This window comes from Rattus norvegicus, chromosome 14, assembly GCF_021556685.1.
Source record: "Rattus norvegicus strain SHRSP/BbbUtx chromosome 14, alternate assembly SHRSP_T2T, whole genome shotgun sequence".
NCBI lineage: Eukaryota > Metazoa > Chordata > Mammalia > Rodentia > Muridae > Rattus > Rattus norvegicus.
Window position 1 is genome coordinate 62,656,105 of NC_141547.1, and position 23,098 is coordinate 62,679,202.

General features: G+C 43.3%; 1 protein-coding gene across 3 annotated transcripts in view; it reads right to left on the reverse strand.

Annotated features, from left to right (window-relative positions):
* Positions 1-23,098, reverse strand: part of Zcchc4 (zinc finger CCHC-type containing 4) — a 41,290-nt gene that overhangs the window by 6,481 nt on the left and 11,711 nt on the right. For all 3 annotated transcript variants that reach the window (XM_087583803.1, XM_087583804.1, NM_001401428.1), the window contains 7 exon segments: positions 21,047-21,322; positions 20,518-20,595; positions 12,997-13,069; positions 10,372-10,522; positions 9,043-9,143; positions 1,642-1,763; positions 1,328-1,403 (listed from right to left, as the gene is read on the reverse strand). In XM_087583803.1, coding sequence (XP_087439929.1) covers positions 1,328-1,403; positions 1,642-1,763; positions 9,043-9,143; positions 10,372-10,522; positions 12,997-13,069; positions 20,518-20,549 — 555 coding nt within the window. In that variant the 5' untranslated portion in view covers positions 20,550-20,595; positions 21,047-21,322.

The window sequence follows — 23,098 nt, forward strand, 5'->3', positions numbered from 1 at the left end:
ACTGCCCAAAGTTGGACGAAAGCACGATGTCCTTCAGTGGGTGAATGCCTACAAACTGAGATACACCCAGACAATGGGAAGTCATTAAAGGGATGAGCCATTTAGCCACAGAAAGACAGACAGGAGCTTGAAATGGCCGTTTCAAGTAAGCAAAGCCAGTCTGAAAAGCAGTTACACATGCTCCAATATTATGACTCTCTGGAAAAGGCAAAACTATAGAGACAGTAAAAAAGATCAGTTTCCCGAGGTTAGGGAAGGGTGACCAAGCAGGTTGCAGAAAATTTTCAGGGAACACAGTGAAGTGACTCTGAAGCCCACAGTGGCAGAAGCAGGACATTATATCCTCAACCAATCCAAAGAAAACACAGTCCCAAAGTGAACCTCAGAGTAAAACACGGACTCCTCAACTGTCACACAAGGTATACTGTAATCCAGGATACTCATGAGAGAAGGCTGTGCACAGGAACGGGGAGAGGAAGTACATCCCAATACTTCTGCTTCATTGTGCTGCGAATCTACAACACTTTCAAAAACAAAGGCTCTTAGGAAAACACAGGAGAAAAACCCATCAACAGGAGACATCAACACAAGACAGATCCCTTATCCTGCAGCAGCTGTTAAGAGCGGAGAGTAACCGTGCCTACCTCAGGGGCTACCTTGAGGACTAAATGTGTTTGTTAACCCATGCAAAGCCCTTAGGAGCAAGCCTAGCACATAAAAACATGCACAGTACATGTCACTAACCATTACTTCATCAGAACAGCAATGGTATCTAATGGTCCAAAGCCTGATTTGAAACATCATAATTTTACCCTTAACAGACATATAAATTCAGCACTTAGTGCCTTATTTGAAGCACTCTTCATAAGTACCATATGAAAATGATTGAAATAGCTATTTACCGTGATGAAAGAAATTAAGTACTTTAAAAGCCTGTTTTAGAGCTGGAGAGATAGCTCAGTAGTAAAGGCATTCATCACCAAGCCTGATGACCCGAACTGAATTCACAGACCTACACAGTAGAACGAAAGAACTGTCTCCTGCAGGCTGTCCTCCACCATCCATGTGTGTGCCAATGGCCCACATGTGCCCACACACACTACACACACACACCACACACACACACCACACACACACCATTCATGTACAAAATAAGATTATGTCTAAAAGCCTGCGGACTCTATAACTAGAATACTACTGTACTGAGGCTAGGCGGTAATAATACACCTGAATTCAAGTATTAACATAACATTGTAAAAGCAATAAAACTAACAAACTAACATAAAACAAACCCTAGATAAACAGGGAGGACACAAGAGAACTATACCTTGGATGTGCAGGAATTACAATGCACACAGTGCTGGTTCTCGCGAGAGACGTATCTCTGACAGAGGGAGCAAAACCTAGAGAGAGAAACAGGGAAATGAGTGGTATGTGTTCATTGAGATTCACAGGACCGACAAAAGCAAACAAGGTACTTGCTCCAAAAATTGGAGGTAATCAGAATTCAATTCAGTATGAAATTATGGACCAAATCTGAGGGTAATATAAGAACCACACGATTCACCATTGAAGGCATTTTACTGTTAGGTACATAGAAGAGCATTTTCAGGTGACTTGGGAAATTCAAAGGGCTCTCACCTGTACCCTTCCTCTGATGGAAGGATTATTTTGTTGGGTGGAATGTTGGTGAAAATCCGGACAGGAGACTGTTTTCGACCTGTCTTTCCATGTTTGTAAAGCGCATGATTATCATAATCTACCTAACAAGTGAAAAGAAAATTCACTCAAATGAGTCAACATTCTCTAAGCTTCTTTAACCAATAAACAAACAAACTGATGCCAAGATACACGCTGAGGTACTGCAGGAGAGAATAAGAAAGTCCTAAAAGCAAGTTTACTCACGGCCAAACTCAAAGGTCCCTATGGCAGTGGCATTTCATTAAAACAAGATGTGTTATATCACAGTCCTGTTGGTGGCTCATGGGAACAACTCCAACTTATCTAAAAGGCCACATAACAAAGTCTGTTTTGTAACTAAAAGCTTTATTTCTGATGCTAAACCCCCACCTTGTTTGAAGATGTTACTAACATCACTGAGATGGTCCTCTCTCTCTCTCTCTCTTAGAGAAAAGCTTGTTACTTGGCCAAGGAAAAGCACGGCCTCTGTCCAGCCCTCTACTCAAAATCTGTCCTTGCACTCTTGGATGAACAGTGGTTTGGATCAGATCATGGCTGTCACTTACCTGTTAGATGACCATAGACAATCTGGGGAATGTTTGTTAAATGTAAAGGAGGTCACAGGTCCTGACCTTGAGAGTTACAGTGAGGGTCAACACTTAGTCCAGAGTCTGGCTGACATAAGGCAGGAAGATGGAAATGCAGAGGAGTCCACCCTTGGTTGTGTATCCCACAGGAACTCTTCCTAACACTGACCTCCCTCGGCATCTGAACTTGTGATTTTTACTGTTTATCTTCAAAGGGAGGCCAGCAAGCATTGTCTTATATTCCTAAATTCCCTGTCCTCCTTCAGCTAGTACCCATTCACACTCTTAGTTTGGTTTTCGATCTGTTGCGAATTCACCTAGCTACTAAACTTGTCTTTCTTTAGATCAATAATACTCAAAAAAGTGTTTCAGAAACACCGACATTACTGGGACGAATTCCAGTTAGAAATGCAAGTTCTACTATATCTGAAGCTTTGGAAGTGGGGTCGAGCAGTGGATTTTAGCAAGCCCTCCTCACATGCTCAAGTTTGAGAACCATTACTTTAGAGCCTCCTCAAGATTACCATGGCAGTAATGAGCTCAGGACAGGTGGGTCCGCACTTCCACATAAGATGCCATGAACTCTTTTGATGAGAAACAAAGATACACTTGGGAAGTTGGAACAGACCAGGCTTACAAGCTGGATACTAAATAAGCAAGAAGGTAAACTATGAGACAGGCTTTTCTTTTTTTTTTTTTTCTTTTTTTTTTTTTTAAGATTTATTTTATTTATTATATATGTGAGTACAATGTAGCTATCTTCAGATACACCAGAAGAGGGCATCGGATCTCTTTACAGATGGTTGTGAGCCACAATGTGGTTGCTGGGAATTGAACTCATGACCTCTGGAAGAGCAGTTGGGTGCTCTTAACCGCTGAGCCATCTCTCCAGCCCGAGACAGACTTTTCTTAAAAACAATTTTTAAAATGTATTCTTAGTCCCTGCGCTCAGGATGCAGAGGCAGGCAGATCTCTGTGAGTTTGAGGCCAGCCTGGCCTACAGAGCATGTTCCAGGACAGACAGGGCAACACAGAGAAACCCTGTCCCAAAACAAAACATATTCTTAGACTATACATATATGTATACAATGTATCTTGATCATATCCTACCCAAACTCCCTTTCCCATTCCCTCTAGCCCCACCCAACACTTCCTCTTTCACACACACACACACACACACACACACACACACACACACCCCTCCAAGTCCAGTTAGAGCTATCATTAGAACTATCTGCATGTGTATGGGTGTGGAGGTTGTTACTCAGCATAGATGACCTACAGGCAACTACACCCTAGAAGACTTGCGTTCACTCCCTCTTCCAGCAGCCGTCAGTTGTTAACACCTCCTCAGCTAGGGGTGGATCCTCACTCGTCAACCTCCCCGCCACGGTAGGCCGAGGACAGGTATTGTACAGGAATCCTAACTGCTGTGAGTTTGTGAACACTTGGATTGCATCCCATGCAGAAAGTGTCATTCACAGCACGCCTCGCCGTCCTCACTCTTACATCCTTTCACTCCTTCTTCTACCATGTTTCCTGGACCCTGAAGATGTTGATATAAGTATCCCACTTCCGGGGAGTCAGAGAGAAAGTGCAGGAGTGGTTATGACCCAAATACATCATCTGCATGAATGAGATTCTCAACGAATACATACAAATATGATATAAAAGAGTTCCATTTAGGGCTGAGCACTCAGCAGTCACTACTTCCCCACACTGTCCAAACTGTTAAGAGTCAAGCTGTTGATGGCGGCCTGCTTGACTGTCCATGGCTCTGGTTTAGCCCAGTATAGCCCACTATTACCAGAGTAACAAGCAAATGCATGCAGTAAGGCTCAAACTGCAGCAGTGAGAAAAAGCTAAGCAGATGAGCTGAGGGAAGGAAGGGACAAGTGAGAAGTCCCAAGGGTTTCTGACGGGCTGCCAGCAGGGGCGTCCTCAGTCATGCCTTGACTGCACCACGTAGGCTGGCTGGAAACTGACACATGCCCAGTGCCCCAACAAAGGAAGACTTAGTTAAGGGCCCATTTGCAGCCCTGCATTCAGTCCCCACATTTAAGAGAGACACTGATAAAACTTGCTCATTTCTACTGAAAATAATAGCAAAGAATAGGATTTAGAGTTTAACGAATTGGGAGTGTTTGTTCAAAAAAGACTGGGAGGAACGGACAGCCAGTTCATAACTGAAGGAGATTCAAATGGAATAGAAATCAGACTTATCCTTTATTGCTTTGGAGAACAGAACCAGGAGCAATGGTTAGGAGTTAATGGGGAGCATATTTTATCTCAATATGAGAAAATTCTCTAACGATTAGAGCTATTAAATAAATTGAGTTGCCTTGTAAGGCTGTAGGACTCTGCCCGACAGCATCGAGTGAGGCTGGATGAGCGCTTGTCATGAATTCAGCAGAGGGATTATTACACTGGGAAGTCAGCCCAGGTTACCTCGCCACTTCTTTCCAACTTTCAAAATCCTATGAATATATGTTACCTATTAGAGGCAAGTCACAAAAATGGCTTTTACTTTTAAAAAAATCAACCTAAAATAGTAGTTTAGTTTTCTTTTGAAGAGATTTCAATTTATAATGTTTCCCTGGTACACTCCTTTGTGGACTAGAATACATGTGGTACCTTATTAAATTCAATGAAAGGTATTTTGCTCATAAACTTACTAGTGTCATAAGAAAAGCCATGCTTCCCACGAGACTGCTGAAAACTTTGAAACGCTGGAGAGTTAGAGAGTGGGAGGACCTCTACTGTGTGGGATACTCTGCGCTACAACAGCAGATGGAAGGGCAGCTTCTTTATGGTTTCCCAAGGAGCTGGAGAATGCATGTGTCAGGAAGGTGGCTGATTGCTCGATTTTGCATAACCTAATTGAGATTATTATTATTTTTAAATGCGGGTTTGTTGTGCTAATTAACTATAAACATATGGTATGTAAAACGCATGCTGCTAGAGTAAATTAATGTACCTCTAACATACATCCATATTTCATAGCTTCATCCACACAAATAAACCTCCTGTGGAAGTGCTATAAAGCAAACACAATTTTGCAAATTGCCTATCGCTGCGGCTAGAGCTGATCCACCATGTTCCCGTCATTACCCTGACATCTCACTCACAATGATGATGAGAGGCATTTTCAAACAGAAAATTTCTCCCACAGAACTGATTAATGTGATGAAGTACTGTATAGAAATGAGGGAAGCACAAAATCCCTGCAATCCCCAACTTTTAATTTGAGCCCTACACAAATGGCTTCCGCGACACGCGACTGAAGGTAGATGGAGACTGAGGCATTAGAGCGCAAACTTTGTACCTACTATGCTCCAGGCAGTATGCCAGGCCACACTAGCATTTGCACACCTCTCTGAGGACTATGAGCTGTGTAGTCATACTAAGATCTCAAGGCTATGCCTTGGCTTTACCACCCACCACCACCATAGTGAGCCTCACATCCTTCAAACCAGATCTTAAATTTCCACGTAGACTGCGCCCCTACTCAACACTTACCGAGTCCTCATTATACACCAAGGTTCAAGAACTTGGTTGCCATCTTTTAATATTCAACAGCCCCCCAAAATCCCTATCAAAATATCTTTTCTACTGTAAAAATGAGCTAGAAGGGTTTCCTACACAGGCTGACTATAAACAAGGTTAGCTTTGACAAAGTCAACATGCAAGGTGTGCTCCAAGTAAGACGACGTGAAGTCTAGAGAGAGCATCTCAGGAGGGGGAGGAATGAAACCATCTCACGGGGGCGTGCTAACCACATGATCACTGACACTCGCAGTCCTGCTCCTAGCCCCTCATCCTGGGGCAAACGTCACTAATCAGTCTTGTTAGTTTGCCATGTGAGCCCGGCATTCATTCTCTGAACAAGTCTTCTAGGACATCACTAGAATGATTCGCAGCACTTCCAGGAGGTCTGCCACCCCTCTGCTCTTCTGAGCATTTACTTTATAGCTGAGGCAAACAGAGCTCTGGAGAGAGCAGCCAATCACCCCAGTCACACTGCTCTACAGGCAGTGCTAGGTCTCAGGCGTCTAACTTGAAATCAGATTCCCTCCTTCTTATCTGCCCTTACTAAAGCCACAGTTGATCACTATTTCATTGCCTGCTTATCATTGAGGGCCACATAGTTTATGTGTCATGAAGATTTGCAGCATGTGAGTCTTGCTCTTATCTGAACAGTGTCCTCCCTGCTCCTACAACAAGAGTCAGTGATTATGGTGTTTGTAGCTTTTTCAGTGTACTGTGGCTTGAAGTCTTATTGAGGCTGCGATGGTCATGGAAGGGGTTAGATCTATGCAGAAAGACCTGTACTGGAAAACAGAGGACTGCAGCTTTACTTTGATTTGTCTGTGGTGCTGGGGACTGAACCTGAGGCCTCAGGCATTCTGTGTTTTGTCTCCAGAACTACTTCTCCTCCTCTTCCTCTCCTCTTCTTCTTCCTCCTCTTCTTCTCAGTGGCTGGCTTTTGCTTTGCTCCCAGTCAGACACACATGATCTTACCTTAACATTTTCTTTAACAATACAGTGAATTGTACAATTATTTCCAGTAAGCTCAGGCTGTCAACTCTTCCCAAAGCCCTTTCCTAAGGACACAGGCAGGCCAAGAAAATGACACGTGAGTGCCAATTCTATACTAGCACCATTCGCTTGCCTGTCCTATGAAAGAGTTGTCTTCTTTTGCCCTAACATCATTTCAAATTCTTGCCACTTCTGTACATGCAAATGCAACCGCCTTCCAGGAAACCTGTGCTAACCAACGTTAAGGTCTGAGGTATTAAAAAAAAAAAAAAAAAGACAGAGAAAAAGCTCTGCCTTGCCTTGCAGCTATCTGAATGGTGATCATGTGGACAACAGCCTGGACTCCACAAGTGTCGAATATCTAGGGCTGGGGTACACCTTCCATACATTGCTATATTCGGGGTACACCTTTCCATACATTGCTAACTTCACCATCATTATTATTATCGTCATCGTAGTCACTCACCATATAACTTAAGAAGAGCCTCAGAGAGGTTAAGCAACTGAGCTGAGACTAAAACTCAGAACTCTCGCCACTAGAGTTGGTGCTCCTTCTCATTCAATTCATATGAAATATATGGACACCTACTGTGTGCCGATCATCACAGAAGGGCACCACTTCCTCCAAAGGAAGCAGGTGCCGCTGGAGACTGGAGTCAGTTTAGTTAGTTAACTTCTTCAGACTAAGTCAGCTGCATCTGCACTGCAAATGCTAACTCTTGAAGCAGCTCTCCCTCAAACAAGACACAAAGCCCCGCAAGCTGGAGGAGGGCAAACAGCTGAAGGAGGCTATTGTGTACCTAGAAGTCAAGGTTATACTACCCACTTTTCGCAAAGGATACTGTGGATATGGTTCAACAGCCACAGAAAAGTCATCACAAATGAGAAAATAATCCCAGTTTTCAAAGTCTATACTATGGAAGCCATGGCAAAATACCTTTCATTAGAATTGCTTATGGCAGTTTCATTATAGTACCTTAAAGACAGAAGAAACACAAGAAAGAAGAAAAGGATAGACTAATTTTAATAACTGAAATTACTAAATAAAGATTGTGTAGTTACCTTTAAAAGTATGTATTTACAGAAAACAGAGAAGAATTTTTAAAAAGTCTCTTAAACTGGCTGAAAACAAAGTAAAAAATTAAAATTGTAACGCTTGCTTTCCACAGAGCACGGCAGGTGCGGTCCCCCACACTGGCTAACTATCATCACTTCAGGGTGTCCTTCAGTGTCACACGCCTTTGACAGCAGACAGAGGAAAGCAAGGAAAGCAAGTGCTACCTCACAACAGCTGGTAGACATGTTTACAATTTGAGGGCTGAAAACCTTCAGTCAGTCAATTGCTCAGGAAACACAAAAGGAAAAACCGCCTTTACAAAAGAAGGAACAATACCACTTGATGGCCACCCAGAGTAACAGTGACAACAGGGCTGGTGGTTAACTTGAGAACCCAAGGAAAGAAATCAGCTGAGGGGCAGAGTAGAGCTACCTGGGCTTTGGCCTGTGTCACATCTGGCGGTGCCAGAACAATGCCCACTCGAGTGGGCTTACATTCACACACAGCCGTCTGCCTCTTTAGACACTGCGCAGTGGATAGCATGTCCCTTTACAGCTCTTAGCATCCTTGAGTGACACACAGGAAAGGAAACAAGACTTTCCACCAACCAGAAAGGGTGATTTACTTTCCTATATCTGTGAGCAGAACAAAGCTACATCCACACTGATGGCCCTGGGGGCTGGTGCTGAAGAAAGCACAGATCGGTGACCTAACACCCAGCTGCACCAGCAGTCACCATGACACTGGGGAGCTATTCTGTCTTGGGGCTTTACTCTCTGATTTTGTTTGACAAAGGTGGGTTTTTTGTTATTGTTTGTGGGTTTTTCTTTTTGTTTTTGTTTTTTTTTTCCCCGGAGCTGAGGACCGAACCCAGGGCCTTGAGCTTGCTAGGTAAGTGCTCTACCACTGAGCTAAATCCCCAACCCTTGTTTGTGGTTTTGTTGTTGTCATCTGAATATATACATATGTATATGTATATATTCAAGAATCTGTATTTTTAGTAAGTACCCTAGAACTTGGAGACATTAGGAGCTAGGCACTATTCTATACACAGTATAATTTAGTTGTTGATACACTTCAAAACACTTTAATTTACTAAAATCAAAGGTTAGTCTTATCAGAACATCCCAGCAGCATATCCATTTCCCAACCACACCAGAAGACAGGCTGTTACTATACCTGGTAATCCAGCATGCAGAAGCTCGGAAAAAACTGACAAATCCGTGACTCAAAAAAATATGGGAAAATCCAGAAAATGGGCAGTTCTTTGTGACTGTCATCTAATGGACAACACAGGAAAAATAAAAATATAAATAAAAAGAAGGAAAAGGAAATAACAAGTGATTCTAAAAACAAAACTAAAATCTTCAGTAGAAATTTCAGTTGTTCTATACATGCACTTGTCACATGATGCTTGCAACAGTGCCATGCTACCTTGACCTTTTCCAAAGGTCAACGGAAATACTACATGCCTAAAACAAAGCACAGGCTTGCCTTGTTCTGATGAGTGATCTTAAGAGCAGCTAAGTAAGTAAGTAGAGTTTAACAATGAGCCATGTTTCAGAACTCCCCTAACTTCTGTCCCTTGAAGCATACACTCTTGTGGCTCACTTAGTGGAGAGGCCTGGCCACCACTGGCCGCTCGTGGAATTTATCACCCACAGGTCAGAAGCTGGGTACTGACGAATGGGATAATTGTACCAAACACTAGAAGTCTCAAGCCACCTCCACCTGAGCAAACGTCTCTGTAAGATTGGCCAGTGGGTATTATCTTGATTGATGATGATGTGGACACAGCCCACTGTGGGTAGTGCCACTCCTGGGCTGGTGGCCATGAGCTGTAGGGGAGAGCAGGCTGAGGAAGCCTTGGTGAACAAACCAACAGGCAGTACTCCTTCATGACCTCTGCATCAGCTTCTGCCTCCAGGCTCCTGCCTTGGCTTCCCTCAGTGGACTGTGCCTCAGGACGAGTAAGCCAAATAAACCTTTCTGGCCCAAGGTGTCCAAGGTCATGGACATTATCACAGCAATAGAAAGACTTCAGGAACAGGAGACCTAAGGGCCACAAAGCTCACTAATCTGTTCCTAGCACCCAAATACACCTGCACCCAGCAGCCCCTCGGTGAGTACTTTATGAACAAATGACAGCAGTTCCAGTTGTGCTCCATAATCTTACAACCATGTTCCTGAGAAGCCACTTAAAGACATGACTAGGGGGGAGGCGGGAAGGGGTGGGTGGTTGGGGAGGGGTAACACCCTCATAGAAGCAGGGGTAGGGGGATGGAATAGTAAATATCCAATTTAAAAAAACAAACAAACCATGACTAAGGTAAGAGGAAGCACCCCATGATCATGAAGTTTGCCATCATCAAAAGCATCAAATGTGCTTTGAAAAAGAGCCCGAGAGCTGCATACTCCATCAGTGCTGGGCTTGGCTAGTGTTGACAGGAAGCAGATACATAAACACTCACTCCTTTTGCAGTAATTAAAAAAAAAAAAAAAAGGCACCTTGGCTTTGACCTTCTTTCCACATAGCAATTAACTTCTTGAATGTAACAGCCAGTGGCTCAACCAAGCCGCCAAAGGGAGGGTCTGTCACCATAATCACCCCCTTGCCTTCCTCTTCCTGTAAGAATGCCTTGCACACTTCAAGGGCAGCCTGTAACAAATAAAACGTCATTTCTAAATTAGAACCAGTGACAGGCCCTTTATCCTATTGGGAGAATGCATTAAGCCTGGTCTCACTTAGGGCTGGAAACGTCACCAAGTCACCCTGCCACTGCAGAGTCCCTCAGTGACATCCTAAGTCTCTCTTAGTCACTCACGTCAGATTTTATCTTCGGGTTCCTTGATAAGCAGGTTTTTAAATTGCAAATTCAAATACCATCACTATCAGACAACTCCACATTTCAAACAGTTAAATTAAAAAACTAAATTTAGTAACCCAAAAAGGAGAAAGCCATCACCCGTGAAAACAACCTACACATTCAGTCCAACAAACAGGAGCAGGGGGTGGTGCTGAGCCCTGAGGACACTCGGAAGAACCCGTTGTGGGGTTTGCTATATGCCTTGTCCACTGCCACAAGCTCGGCTCAGTAAGCGCTGTGAGTCAGCAGGTAAGCACGCACACACTTCACAGTATTAGGTAAGAGCAGACACATTTGCACATGCATAGCAAGTAAATAAAGGAAGTTTACAAACGGCAAAAACCCATCTGGTCCTGGAAACTGTGCCAGTAACACACTTTCCCTCCAGGCTGCCAGTGTTTCCAGTAGCTGCCAAACTAACAGCGGCTAGGATATTTATCAGTTTCTGCTTTGAATGCAGTTAACAGGAGGTACATCTATCATAGTATCACTAGTCTACCGACTGGGAAGAAGTGTGCAAATCAACACCTTCAGTATTCCAAAAACACAAGATGTTAAGGTTAAGTAGAACTTTAGACTTTCCATAGCCCACTAATGCAGCATCAAGGATGCAAACCCACTTCCTTCATTGTAACTCTAAGTTCACACTTCCCTGCACCTCTACCCCTACCACACCCACCCCGCTTCAAATGGCTATGCTGACCACTCCACATCAGTACCCACCAGCCTTAGCAACACAGCACTTGTAGACCTCACTCTTCACCCAGCCCTCTGTTCTTCAGAACAATCCACAGAGCAAGTCTGCCTTGACTTCCACCTCCTGCCTCCTCCTCCCCTAGCTGTGAAATGTCCCTCATCCACTGTCAGGTGACCTCAGCTCTTCTCCACACAGCCCCAACCAGTCAGGTGCATTGACTCCCACTGACGCCCTGTGGGGACAGTGGCACACACCTAACTCTGACCTCTGCTCGTCTCAATCCTTGGTTTTTGGTAGCTCTCCTGGCTGAGATCCACCCATCTCAACAGCAAACTGATCCCCATGAGTGGAAAAGTAGGTCTGCTACATCACAAGACTTATTTTCAACCCTAACCAATAACTCAGTATTTGTGTTCATTTCCTGAAAGCTCTATTGTCATCCTGCTTGGTTTCCATTTCATCAGTATCTAATATTGCAAAGGACACTACAAAGTTAAACATGGGTCACAGTTTTACAGTGACACCTCCGGATAGGTTCTAGACCATTCTTGATCGTTCCCAAACACCTCTGAACAGCCTCCCCATCAGCTATGACTATTTGGCTAATTACAAATGTGACTCCATGACTAATAGCTTCGGCTAGGATCAGACAAGTAGGTGTATGATCCATTTCTCCTCAGTGACATTTTCAGTATCACCTTGAAAGCTGCCCCCCCCCCACGCACACCCAAACAACTTCTGTTTTGTTAAAGTGTTTGTTTAAATGTATTTATTTTGGTTTGTAGCTTTGTCTGCCTGGTGTTTGACGACCAGACTGGTTTCAAATTCAGAGATCTACCTGCCTCTGCCTCCTTCGTATGAAGATTAAAGGCATGGGCTAGCCCATCTAGCTCTTACTTATTGTTTTTTAAAAAAACTTCGAGTTCAAGTTCAAGGGTAAGGTACAGATTTTGCATACAGCCCCTGCCCTGAAATATGCATTTAATTCAGTATGTTAGGAAACAAAGAAGACTCTGACCTGGTTAGGAGTTCAGGGGAAGCTGGAGGAAAGGATTTGGAACAGAGCCCTGGAAAGAAGTCAGGGGACCAGCAGGGAAAAAAGGCTCTGTGGTCAATGGACTAGCTGAAGGAACACAGCACACATGCATCTTGAACACGAAGGAAAGGTTAATGGACGTCAGGCCCACGGAGCCCTGTGGGGGTGCCATGTAGGGCACTTAGAAGGCAGAGGCAAGAAGAGCTCCCATGTCTGAAGACAAGCGAACCTATCGAACCTACACAGAGAGCTCCAGGCCATGCAGACTTTATAGCAGAACCCCGTCTGAAGAAAAACAACAAAAGGGAACAAAGACTTCTCTAGTTGTTCAATAAATAACCAGGGAAGGAGATGAACTTGCCTGGCATACACGAGGCCCTAAACTCAATCCCTAATACCAGTAAACAAAACATATGATAAAGGAAAAATAAACACTAAAAACCGATTTAAAACATCAACAACAACAAAAAAGGCACTCCTGACTTTGTTAATCAACAAAAACTGAAGAAAGAGATGACGGTCGTAAGTCTTACCTTTCCATCAAAGAAATGATGGTTGAACATGTTATAGCGGCAAAAGCTCTCTTCCAGGTAAAACTGTGAATATCTGTAAAATAATTCATTACCAAGTGACATGCCCAGGCACATACACACATACGTACATACAGTAAATGAACAAACACTAAACTATAAACTCCAAAATCACACTTTGATTAAGTAAATTTCATCATCCTTGGCTTTTTAAAAAATAAAGAATACTTTACAATAACTTAAGGGAGTCTGAAACAGTGCACATCGAATTTATTTTCTTAAGAAGGCCAGTGCCAAACACAAAGAATAATCATACATAAAAGATACAGGTTCCAAGTGGGCTTGTGGTTCTGGCCTGTAAGCACAGGTAGTTGGGAGGTTGAAGGAGGAGGACTGTAAGGTCAAAGGCAGCTAGGGCTAAGAGTGAGTTCAAGGGCCACTTAGCAAGACCCTGTCTCAGATAGAAAGTAAAGGCTGAGACAGAGCTCAGTGACAGAACTCTTGCCTAATTAACATTCCAAAGGTCCTCTGTCCAACTCTCTGAACTACACCACCAGCAAACGAAACACACGTGCTCTTATGGACCAAAACACCACATATAAATTGGGCTACAAAACATATTATGCAATGTAGGTTTGCAGAGTGATTATAATTTAGAAAAGTCTCTCTGGATTAATGTTTCTTAAGATCTTATTTTTATTTTTGATTATGTGTATATGTCTGTAGTCTACATGTGGATTTGTGTACATGAGTGTAAGACGCCCACAGTCTCTGGAGCTAGGATTATCAGTGTTTGTGAGGCGTCTGATGTGAGAGCTGGGAACCAGTCATTCAGTCCTCTGAGACAGCAGTATTTTCCTGAGCCATCTCTCTAGCTCCTCAGAGTTAGAAATTTAAGGAAACACTAAGTCAACATTTCTGTTCAACAGCTCTTATTTCTCCTGTGATTACACACACACACACACACACACACACACACACACACACACACACACACACACACACCACAAAAGTACTTAATGTAAGTTTTCCTTGTATAATGCAAATTAGTTTAATAAAATATATTTCTCAATAAAATACTGAAAGAAGTATGAACATTTAGAGTTTGCTGAATTTGTGCCAGGACAGAGGACTATTTATTTACTGGATGAATTATTCTATTCTAACTACTACTTTAAAATGCCATCAAAAACGAATCAGAGTGCCAGCTTCGGAAATTAACATTTTATAATCTTTCTTTCTTCTAATTTGCTATGAATCACTCGCACCACACAGTGGCTGAAGTTTCTATTTATCTGACTATGTAGAAGACTGAATCCTCCACTCCCCGCTGAACTATCTGTCTCCTCATCTGTGTGCCTGCACCTTGCTGTCTTCATTGCTAAGTTTCCTGAGTTTTTCACACAGAACTTGTGAAACTTCAAAGTATCTTAAGCTTTGCCTGTCTTGTTATAAAAATTTTACATATGAACCATGCCATCCTATTGGAACGATCAAATAAAATAAAATAAAAACCAGGAGCTCAGCCTTACTTCTATGACCTCCATCGCTGTGGTAACGGGCCAGCCATCCAGGGCTAGCTTCCCACGGTGGGCAGCTGTGGCGTAGCCTCTCCTCCGTCCACAGTGAGAGCACAGGCTCCGTGGTCCAGGTTCAAATGCTAGACCCGTGTGTACTGTGTAACCTTAGGAAGTCAGTCAGTCAGTCAACCGTTCTGAGACTCAGCTTCCCAGGATTCACGGAGAGAATGTCAGCTACGCAGCACACGTTAAAGTGTGCCTTTATTTTAATATACATTAGCCATGAAGACTTACATCGCAGTGCCACTAATGCTAGGAAATTATGTCTTTATTCACCATCGTGATCTAAACCCCTGGTGCCTGCTCTGTGGAAAGGGAAGAGCAGCTGCTCGCCATTCCTTAATGATATCTAAGAGGCAGTCAGCACTGCATACAATATTAACTTGCGCTGAAGAAGTAAATAAAGGCTTGGCTACCTTAGCGACAGTCAAACTGTACATCAAGCTTAACGGCCATCCCCAAACTGCAGGGGCAATGACAGTTACCACCAATAAACAAGCAAGTCCTCTGAGCTAATTAAATGTCAAGGTTCCCCTATCCAAGGGTCTTGTTCGCTGCTTATTTGTTTCTTAATCTTCTAAGTCAGGGTGACAATTTTTAGCTCAGGCTACCCTGGAACTCACTTGTAGCCCAGGCTAGCCTTGAACAGCCTCCTGTTACAGGCTCCTAAGTGATAAGATTTTATATATATACCACTGTGCCCTACTTTCTTGTTTTTTAATCAATACTGGTGCAGGCAGTTGTTGACAAATATTATTATTTTAGTGTATTCTGTCTTTAAAAAAAAATACAACTCTCTTTTAATTTTCTCTCTCTCTCTCTCTCTCTCTCTCTCTCTCTCTCCCTCTCTCTCTCTCTTTCATTGTTTCATGAAGGCAAAGTCACTTTTAAAAATTAAAGAGAGGATTTGATTTACACAAACTCCAGCATAGCACACCTGTCCAAAGCAGTCTGGGCAGCAGTGTGCAGAGGCAGAGAGGGGAAAGGCCAACATTTCAGTTCTAGATTTCCATCAAGCACAAACAAGGGAACATAATTAGTCATATTTTAAATTATGTTTTTTTTTAAAAAATAACCCAACATTGCCCTCTTAAAATGAAATTGGCCACAAAAAATTATTCTCTCCACTGAACAAGGCAAACAAAACCAATCAGAAAAGCATGCACTTGAAAACCGCTCAAAAGGACACTCGCTTAATTTGGCCATTCATTCTCTTTAAATGAGAGTCAGTCACCGAGTGTGAAGCACGCTCTTCCACAGGAAACGTAATCAACAGCTGAATAAAATTACTTCAGAAATGAACCTCAGAAATTCATTTTTTGCTCTAACTTTATTTGGATAATAGTTTGCCAAATAGAGTCTCACATCTTTCACGCTAAAATTAGAGCATTCAGAAGCCATCGTAGCAAATGCTAACCTCACATCTCTCAGCCCCCACTATCTACAGCCACAGACGGAGAGCTACTGCTGAGGTACAACCTTAGACAGGCCTTTACAGGCAAAAAGAAACTAGAGTTCCTCGGACCTGTGGCAATCCTCCTGCCTCAGCCTCCTAAGTGCTACAACTACAGGCTATCCTAATGATAGCCAGCAGGCCAGGCTTCTTGGGGAGCTACGAGAATACCTTCCAAGGGTACACTCTCTCACCCAGGGCCTCCTCCCCTTAGGCCCCAGCTAACCCTAAAGATTCTACTGCCCCACATCTGGGAGACACTGGGAAACAAGCCTTTAACACATGGGCCACTGGAGGAAATATAGTATGAATAAAATAGGCCATAAGCCACACTTTGGGATATTACTCACATATGCAAAACAGTTATACTAGTGCATGATCCCATATGGACGGACCTCGAGAGGCTGCCTGCTCTGTGACCCCATGGACAGAAATACTGGAACAGGCAAACTCATAAACAATCAGAAAGAAGTGGGCAAAGGCTGGGGGCAGGAAGCAAATGCTCGCTGGAAGAACGTTTCTTCGTAAAGGTGAGGTGGTGCTACAATTTTATGAACATACCTGGGGGGCACTGTCATGTATGTGTAAAATACATCTCAATTAAAAAGAACACACCTGAAATACAGGAAATGGGCGGACCTATCTTTTTAAATGTTTAAGAACATGGGAAAAGATTGGAAAAAGCCAAAAATCTGGGTAGCTTTTACAAAATTTTCCTTTACATAACAAACCTGAAATCCTTGAAATCCTCTGAGAAGTTCTTCAGGAGATACATGTGAATTTTCCGGTTCCTTTCTGCCTAAAGCATCCATTGCTACCTTCTTCGTCTTTTTTTTTTTTTAAATTTTTTTCTTTTATTGGATATTTTTTATTTACATTTTAAATGTTATCCCCTTTCCTTGTTTCCCCACCATCCTCCCTCCCCCTGCTTTTGTGACGGTGCTCCCTACCACGGCTGCCTTCAAAGAAGCTTCTCTTGGACAAAGTGAGAGTCATCATACAACAATATAAACTCCAGGAAGTCCCTGTGGTTAAGCACTAGGACTGCACCATTCCTGCTTAAGTTTGAAAACTAACACAGGAAGGAACCCTGCTGTTTTGTCTTGAATGATTCGGTTACAGACATCAGCTTTTTCTCTCTAGCACTTCCAGTTCTGCTTCCCAGTCAAGTTTCCATCCTGGATGCAGCATACTCCCTCTGCCCTGTCAGGGGCTGCCCATGGTGGCAGCTTCTAGAATGGGGATTGGCTCTGGCTCACAAGTTCATCAAGCTAAACAAAGCACTTTGGAGTTCTGCTGCCAAAGCTCTCAGAAAAGACGACCCCTTTCTATTGCTGGGTAAGCAGGGGTAAGGTAGCTTAACTCTGCTGCCACCAAAGTCCCCCAGCAGTACAAAGGAAGCTAAAGTCACTGTTGGATGATAAAAGGCAATTCAGAGAGGTAGAGGTCTAACACCGTGGTATGAGGCTCAGACAATAACTGGGACAAAGCTGAAGGTGTCCTGGACTCCAGTAACACGAAACAAGCAAGGCCTTTCATAGGAACAGATGGCTGGGGCTCTACGGAAGCACTTGCAGCCAATAGGAAGGCCTTGTTCTGAATATGTAATTCACTCAGCTACAGTTACTGGCTCACAGGAACCAGTAGGAGGAACGCAGAGAGGGAGGCCTGGCGAAGAAGGGAGGAGTGCCTGAGATAGGTTCATCTCCAGAAGGATAATATTTCCACTTGGAGTTAAGACTGCATGGCTTTCAACTCTGGCTCGCTCACTAACAATGACTTTGTTAAGTTACTTCACATCTTCGTACCTCAGTTTTTCCATCTGGAAAATAAGAATGATTGCAGCACCTACTATATAGGGCTATTATGAGAAACGAGTTATACAGGGCCTGACCCATGCCAAGAACTCAAAAAATACTAGGTACTGTTGATACACGATAAGAATCTCAAAGTTGGGGGTTGGGGATTTAGCTCAGTGGTAGAGCGCTTGCCTAGGAAGCGCAAGGCCCTGGGTTCGGTCCCCAGCTCCAAAAAAAAGAACCAAAAAAAAAAAAGAATCTCAAAGTTAAACTTCTGCACATAAAACAATATATTTACTAATAGTAATACTTTAGGAAACAAAGAAATATAGATAGAATTTTAAGAAGAAATTGATGTATCTATACAATAGATATTAAAAGTCACAGAGGGCTGGAGAGATGGCTCAGCGGTTAAGAGCACTGACTGCTCTTCCAGAGGTCCTGAGTTCAATTCCCAGCAACCACATGGTGGCTCACAACCATCTGCAAAGAGATCCGATGCCCTCTTCTGGTGTATCTGAAGACAGCTACAGTGTACTTATATATAATAAATGAATAAATCTTTAAAAAAAAAAGTCACAAAGAAAGAAAATGCTGTTATATGCTGCATGTTATAAGCTTTTGACAACACTGTGTTAACTAAAAGAAACCACACAAAAGGTCACATATTAAATGCATCTATGGGGCCAGAAAGTGGATGGCAGCAGCAGTGACCATGATGTTTCTTGTCTGTGTGACAGGAATGCTCTAACACAAGCATAGTGGATCACACCTGGAATCCCAGCACTTGATCCGTAAATCACATTCAAGGCCACAGTGAGACCCTCTATCAAAAATTAAAGAGATAAAATATTCTGAGAGTAGATGGTGGTATATCTGCACAACCTACTGAACACAGACTCAAAGCCAGGGGAACACACACTTCAAACAGGTAAGTGATAATAATTACAACTCAGTTTAAAAATACAACTGAGGGCTGGAGAGATGAATGGCTCAGCAGTTCTGAGCACATAGTGCTCTTGCAAAAGACCCACGTTCAGCTCCCAGGACCCATACCAGGGGGCTCACAACCACCTCTGATCCCAGCTCTGAAGGATCTGATGCCCTTTGAGTCTCTGAGAGTACCTACACACACATGCACATACCCACACAAGCACACAATTTTAAGTATATCTTTATAAAAGAAATCTGGATTACCACATTGAGAAGGATCACTTCTGTTGAACACAGACAAGTTCTATCAACAGGGATAAGTGGTTAACAGGTCAGTCCTGTTCATAATGGCTGAGAATGTGGAGTGAAGAGCTAAGAATTGTATGCTGTAGACAGTATACAGTTGATCTGGAAGTATAAAGGTACATGTATAGTCTGTACTTTTGGAGGTGACAGGTATGTGGCTGTGTGAGGAAGTCAGAGGTTAACACTGGCAATCTTCCTCAATCATTTCTCCACTCTATTTTGTGGCTATTGTAAGAGGGCTCAACTACACACAACAAGATCTCTTCCTGAACCTGGAGCTCACCTTTTCAGTGAGGCTGGCTGGCCATCGAGCCCTAGCGATGCTCTCATCTCCGTCTCACAGAGCTAGGGCGAACAGTTCATTCCATCATGCTCACCTCTGACCAGAACTTGGGTCCTTATGTTTGCAAACCTCCCCACTCTTTACCCCAGCAACATTTTCCCAGCCCCAGGCCATGCTGCTGTGTGGCACATTTGACTCTTTACAAACCTTCTTTGGGGCTGTCAGTGTTCAAGAACACTTGGTGCACTAAACAGAGGACCCAGGTTCAGTTCCCAGCACACACAGTGGCTTACAACCATCCTTAACTCTAGTTTCAGGGGATCCAATACCCTCTTCTGACCACCATGGGCATCAGGAGCACATGTGGCATCCATAAAACATGTAGGTAAAAGTTTTCTAATCCTGACTTATTTGCAGGGAGAAAAAGCTTATTTAATGTCTCATATAAATACGGTGACACTGTTCAAACAGATCTAAATGGAAGACACAAAGCCAGATCCTTTAATACAGTCAATGATATGTAAAAATCGCCAAGAGTAATTGACTTCAAACATTACAGACTAAGGAACATTTCAGCCTGCACACTTAGGCAGTGGATGGACGTTTTTCCTTGTATGGGGCAAACCGCACTGCAGGTGCACCCCAATACAAGAAGTGCCCTGCAGTGCCCACACGTAGCTATCTCCCACAAATAAACCTATTTTCTCTCAGCCCATGACCTGCCTACTGCACGGCAGCGCTCCCTCCTCCTCCCGCTACACTGAGAGGGGCACATCATCAGGAACATCCTACCACATGACCAAGAGTTGAAGATGAAACAAAATCCCCAAACTCTGACCACAAATGAGGCAGTGCCATTTCCCTGGAAGCCTTAGTACACGAGAAAAAGCATTTAGTAGGAATGATCTCTAATCCTAAGTCACATGCAAGGGCACTCATTCACGGAGGAGAATCTGCCTTCCACAGGATCAAAAAAAAAAAAAAAAATCCAATGCCAATTTATTTGAAACAAAGGCTATGCGTTGACTTTATATACCTGATAAGGGGTCCGTCACCTACCACGACTCCTGAATGTTACTTAAAGCATGTGGCAGGTTAGGAACAGTTCAGAAGAGAAGAACACAGAAAGAAACGAGAGAATGAAGAAGAAATGTGGTAATAGAAACCTACCGAAAGTCAATATCCAATAAAAGGCTCCTCATGTCGGGCTTCTCACCTGGTGCTGTTAGCCTGATCTGCTCGTGTAGCCTGAAGCGAGTAATGAAAGCAAACGTAATAAGAAACGACAAATGCCACAGACAAGCAGCAAACAAAACACGTTGCGGTGAGCACTGCAGAGAATCTGGCATGGCTTAGTTTTGCAGACTCTTTTTTTTTTTTTTTTTTTTTTCCATTTTCTTTTTTTCGGAGCTGGGGACCGAACCTAGGGCCTTGCGCTTGCTAGGCAAGCGCTCTACCACTGAGCTAAATCCCCAACCCCCAGACTCTTTTTTTTTTTAAGGGCAGAATTTAACCAAGAAATCTGACATAAAAATTTCAATCTCAGATCAGAAAGTATCCACCATTTGAGCGGACACACTTTCCCTGTCCTCTTGCATCTAGAGCCTCACGCCTAACTGTGTACACCGTAGGACTGCTTCATAAAAAATGTGCGTAAGCATAGAATGGCCCTGAGAGAACTTTTGAAAGTGGACCGTGCCTTGGTGCTCCAACACACAGCACTCTTCTGAATCCGAGGGTGGCAAGGAGGCCTGCCAGGAACTGGCAGCTCCTATCGGCAAACAGGTACTGGGCGTGTGTCTTCTTGTTCTCCAGCGGGTAGAGCAGCTGACTGGGCCTTGCAATCTGGGTGGTGGAAATGTCAGCTGATAGCTGGTGCTCGCCATGCTCCCTCCAATCTGCAGGTAACAGCAATTGCTGACAACTTCGACAGAACTTTCTTTGAGTCAATGGCAACTGAATGAAACTCAGGTACCTTCAAGACACAACGAAAGACACAGAACAGGTTGTGTTTTAACTTTTTTTTTTTTTTTTTTTTTTTGCTATTTTTAGCATCCACAAAGTACTCTTACTTCCCAAAGAGTAGTGCATAAAGAAGTGAAAATGAGAAACAGGATCTATGGAACGTTGGCGAGGATTTATGTCTGACTGTATACCTACAAAGTGGAAAAGAGTCAGCAATTTCATAAGAACTGAGATGCTCCAATTTAGTCACTGAATGAAGATCAATATCCATTTAAAATGTGAATATAATATATTACTCAAACAATTTAGTAGTAATGGCAACTACTAGCACATTTAAATTTATTGACAAATCCATGTGCTCTAACTTTGACACGTTAAACAGTCTGGCTCAGTTGGCAGTCATTTTAAAGCGAGAAATCAAGATCATTCTTCAAGTTCTTATGACATATTTAGCAAGAAAAATTACCTCTTAAAAGGAAAGATGTTCCTAGGGCACTGTCTGTTCTTAGCAGTACTGACAGCGGCTGTCAGCAGCCCCTCCCTGAGCCAGCAGGACAGTACCAAAGCCTTTACAAAGACTACCTGGAGCTAGGTGTGGCGGGCAGCACATGTCTACAACATAAACCAAAACGGAGGATGACATCCAGGCCAGCCTAGGCTACACAGAAAAACAGTCTTAATGCAGGCCGACAGGAACCGGATGTAGATCTCTCCTGAGAGACACAGCCAGAATACAGCAAATACAGAGGCGAATGCCAGCAGCAAACCGCTGAACTGAGAATAGGAACCCCGTTGAAGGAATCAGAGAAAGACCTGGAAGAGCTTGAAGGTGCTCGAGACCCCATATGAACAACAATGCCAAGCAACCAGAGCTTCCAGGGACTAAGCCACTACCTAAAGACTATACATGGACTGACCCTGGGCTCCAACCTCATAGGTAGCAATGAATGGCCTAGTAAGAGCACCAGTGGAAGGGGAAGCCCTGGGTCCTGCCAAGACTGAACCCCCAGTGAATGTGATTGTTGGGGGGAGGGTGGTAATGGGGGGAGGATGGGGAGGGGAACACCCATATAGAAGGGGAGAGGGAGGGGTTAGGGGATGTTGGCCCGGAAACCGGGAAGGGGAATAACAATCGAAATGTAAATAAGAAATACTCAAGTTAATAAAGATAAAAAAAAATTTTTTCATGCAATAAAAAAAAAAACAAACTAGTCTTAAAATTTGTTTGCTCCCAAATCTGATTTCAGAGTTACTACAGCTCAGTTTTTCTTCTTGCACTTTATTAAAGATTGTTGGAGAAAGAAAATACAGTCATTATGTCTTAAAGCGGTGATTCTCGACCTGTGGGTCACAGCCCCTTTGGGGGTCAAGTGACTTTCACAGGGGTTGTGGAAGACCACCTGCGTTATCAGATATTTACATTACAATTCATAATAAGCAAAACTATAACTATGAAGTAGCAATGAAAATTTTATGGTTGGGGTCACCACAACATGAGAAGGGTCATGGCATTAGGAAGGTTGAGAACCACTGTCTTAAAGGCTGGTAACTTTTATATATGAGAAGGCAGTTACAAAATCAGAAGGGAACACAAAAGGAAGAGAAGGAGCCCACTGAGGTCAGGCAGAGGTGTGTAAATGTACACAGTACACATGGCACCGCGCAGGATTCCTGCAGTCGGGCAAGTCAACAGGGGCAGCCCAGCGAATGTTGGGACCTGCATAACAGAAAGTAAAGAGGGATCCAGAGAACACTGGAACGACTAAGTAGTTTCCCTTCAGAGGCC